The sequence below is a fragment of the Austrofundulus limnaeus genome, unplaced genomic scaffold, assembly GCF_001266775.1.
Source record: "Austrofundulus limnaeus strain Quisiro unplaced genomic scaffold, Austrofundulus_limnaeus-1.0 Scaffold647, whole genome shotgun sequence".
Classification (NCBI taxonomy): domain Eukaryota; kingdom Metazoa; phylum Chordata; class Actinopteri; order Cyprinodontiformes; family Rivulidae; genus Austrofundulus; species Austrofundulus limnaeus.
Genome location: NW_013953049.1, coordinates 132,493 through 135,666, shown reverse-complemented (window position 1 = coordinate 135,666; position 3,174 = coordinate 132,493). Strand labels below are relative to the sequence as shown.

The following is a 3,174-nucleotide window of genomic DNA, read 5'->3' as shown; positions in this document are numbered from 1 at the left end:
AGTCTCTGTCCCAGTCTCTGTCCCAGTCTCTGTCCCACAGTCTCTGTCCCAGTCTCTGTCCCAGTCTCTGTCCCACAGTCCAACAACTCTGCTTTACTAACAGTTCTTCTGTTATATTACTGCATTAGAGTCCAGCCTGTCCTCAGTCCAGTCCTCTGTCCTGTCCTCTGTCCTCAGTCCTGTCCTCAGTCCTGTTCTGTCCTCAGTCCTGTCCTCAGTCCTGTCCTCTGTCCTCTGTCCTGTCCTCAGTCCTGACCTCAGTCCTGACCTCAGTCCTGTCCTCAGTCCTGTCCTCAGTCCTGTCCTCTGTCCTCAGTCCTGTCCTCAGTCCTGTCCTCTGTCCTCTGTCCTGTCCTCTGTCCTCAGTCCTCAGTCCTGTTCTGTCCTCAGTCCTCAGTCCTGTCCTCTGTCCTCAGTCCTGTCCTCAGTCCTGTCCTCTGTCCTCAGTTCTGTCCTCAGTCCTGTCCTCTGTCCTCAGTCCTGTCCTCAGTCCTGTCCTCTGTCCTCAGTCCTGTCCTCAGTCCTGTCCTCAGTCCTGTCCTCTGAAGGCTTCAGTACCTGCAGGTCCAGAGCAGACAGAGGTTTCCTCCTGTCTCCTGGATGGTGGGAGTACTCTGTGAGGGTCCAGGAGGGCTGGCTGTGCTTCTCCTCYGACAGGCTGCTGACCTTCATGTTGGTGTACAGGTGACTGCCTTTTAGGTGGGCCTGGGTGGGCTGGCTGAGTGTGTACGGAACAAAGACCTGCTCAGTCTTTGTTGGCCTCTGGGTCTGGGAGGTCTCATACTGACCCTTCCTGTCTCCCTGTAATTACAGAGCACATCCATACAGAATCAGGAGCTTCAGTACTGTTGGCTTCTTCTTATCACCTCTACATGTTCTAACATCAGGAAACACCTTCAGGGTCCAACACAGGACTGCCTTCAGAACCTGAACCAGGAACATACTGATGTTGGACAGAAGGTCCAGGTCTCAGTCTCTGCTCTAATTCATCACAAAGGTGTTCTGTGGGGTTCAGGTCAGGACTCTGTGCAGACCAGTCCAGTTCATCCACACCAGACTGCATCCAGGTCTTCATGGACCTGACTTTGTGCACTGCTGCAGTCATGGATGGTTGAGACGAGACTTGGGCTGACGTAGAGTATCTGRTCATCTTCAACAGAAATATGAAAACAGCTAAAATAATTCCTGTTTTTTAAAAAGCTGAGAAAAGTCTGTTCAGTAAATCCACACCAGTATCCTCAGTACCAGTTCTCTAAACCTTTAGAGAAATTATTTCTGACCAGATCAGATGGATTTATGAACAAACAGAAGATTTTAAGTAACAGTCAATCTGGGTTTATAACATCAATAATAATAAGAACACGATGGTTCAAATGTTATCATTTGAATCATTGTGGTATTTTGTAAATCCTGTATAAAACTCACAAAACACACACACAAAGAAAAACACTAATGTGTCTGTACCTGTATGGCTCTCCGGTTGTGGTCCTTGTACTCTGGCTCCTGGTCTTTGAGGGGGTCTCCAGGGTAGAGGGGGTGGGATTGGGACCTCCAGCTGCAGGGGGAGCTGCTGATGCTGRCCACCTTCGACTCCGTGGCACTGCTCTCCTCATTGAGCGAGCGAGACGACCTCCTGGTAAACATGCTCCTCTTCAGAGCCTTGGTCCGGAGGCTGTCACTGTCCTCTAACTGGCCCCGGTCCCGGTCCCCTGCACCCTGCTTCTTCCTGACAGTGTGACCTGTAGTGTGGCACTGGAAAACATGTGGCGTCGGGCTGGTGCCACAGTGTAGACGAGGGGAAAGCTGTGGTGCGTCTGCTGCAGCTGATGTCCTCCCTGTGTGCTGGGCCTCAGGCTGCTGGTTCTGGTCATCCAGTTTGTGGAGCTTGGACAGGACYTGGGACATCTCACTGTGAACTCCAGACARAGACTCGAGCTTTTTCTCAATCTCACCAATCCTCATCACCAGCTTCCACACGCTCAGTTTCAACTCTTCATCTGGGCTTTCCAAAGAATGGAAGAGCTGGTCCAGTTTGGACTTGGCCAGTCTGACTGTGGTGTGTTCAGGTGAGCTTTCATCTTCAGACCTCAGAGTTCCCTGAGAGAGAGAGCCGTTACTGTTGTGACACGACGACTGGACAACACCCAGAGACTCACAAACACTCATATCATCCAGAAAACGGAAAATGTCACTGATGTCATCACTAATGAGCTCAGAGTCGTCCTGGGAGTGTTTCAGTGTGTGTCTGTCTCTGTGGCTGTGCTTAAAGGGATGGTCCCTCCCCTTCTTCCTGTCGCCAGGCTCAGTCTGAGTTCCAACGCTGGATGACACGTCTGCTTGAAACGATGCACCGTGGACATGTTTGTCCCTAAACTTCTTCAGTGCTCCTTGTTTGTCTGAACCTGCATCATGTCTTCCCCGCAGAGCAACATCACTTTTTATTCCATYACCTGTTGTTGCAAAAGCAGGAGACTTTACAGCTTTGTCCTTTAGAGCAGAGAGATGCTGCTGACCGCTGGTAGTGATCAGACTGATGCTGTCCTGCAGACCAGGAGCTGGTTCCTCCTCTGTGTTCAGCCACACTGCTCTGTTCCTGGGCCTCTTGCTGCTGCCCTGCTCCCACGTAGTGCTGGGACCGAAGTATGTTGATGCCTGTAAGTCATCCAGGCTTTCATGTTTCACCCTCAGCTTGTGGTGACCTGGTGATCTGAGTTCTGCTTCAAAGTCTGGCTTCCTGTGGGGGATCTCAAAGCTGTGGTTGAAGAAGGTAGAAGGTTTGTGGAAGTCCCTCCTGTGGAAGCTGTCAGCAGCCTTACTGCGCTGCCTGGAGTCACTGCTGGTAACCTACAGGAGATTACACAACACATTACAGATTACAGAACATGAAGAGAATCACATTTCTTTCTCTACGTCTGCAGACAGCAGGAACATCACCAGAACTAGTTGATAACAGAATAATTACAACTTTCCTGATAGCAGCAACATGTTCCTGATAACTTCTCTCCATGGTCCTGAGATGTTTCCCTGTGAGTTTGTGATTTTTACTTCCCGTTTACTACACACATGCATCTGACGTAACTGATTCACTTCAAGCCAGTTGATGGAAACACATCTGATTCACATTTCTTTGTTTTTTCCATCCATCCATTTTCTTCCGCCTATCCGGGGTCGGGT

The 3,174-nt window shown here is 50.1% G+C and overlaps 1 protein-coding gene across 1 annotated transcript in view; it reads right to left on the bottom strand.

The window, feature by feature from the left end:
* Positions 1-3,174, bottom strand: part of minar1 (membrane integral NOTCH2 associated receptor 1) — a gene marked incomplete in the record, with an annotated part of 8,338 nt that overhangs the window by 2,977 nt on the left and 2,187 nt on the right. The window contains 2 exon segments of the mRNA XM_014027403.1: positions 559-801; positions 1,465-2,844. Of these exon segments, the coding sequence (XP_013882857.1) occupies positions 559-801; positions 1,465-2,844 (1,623 nt within the window).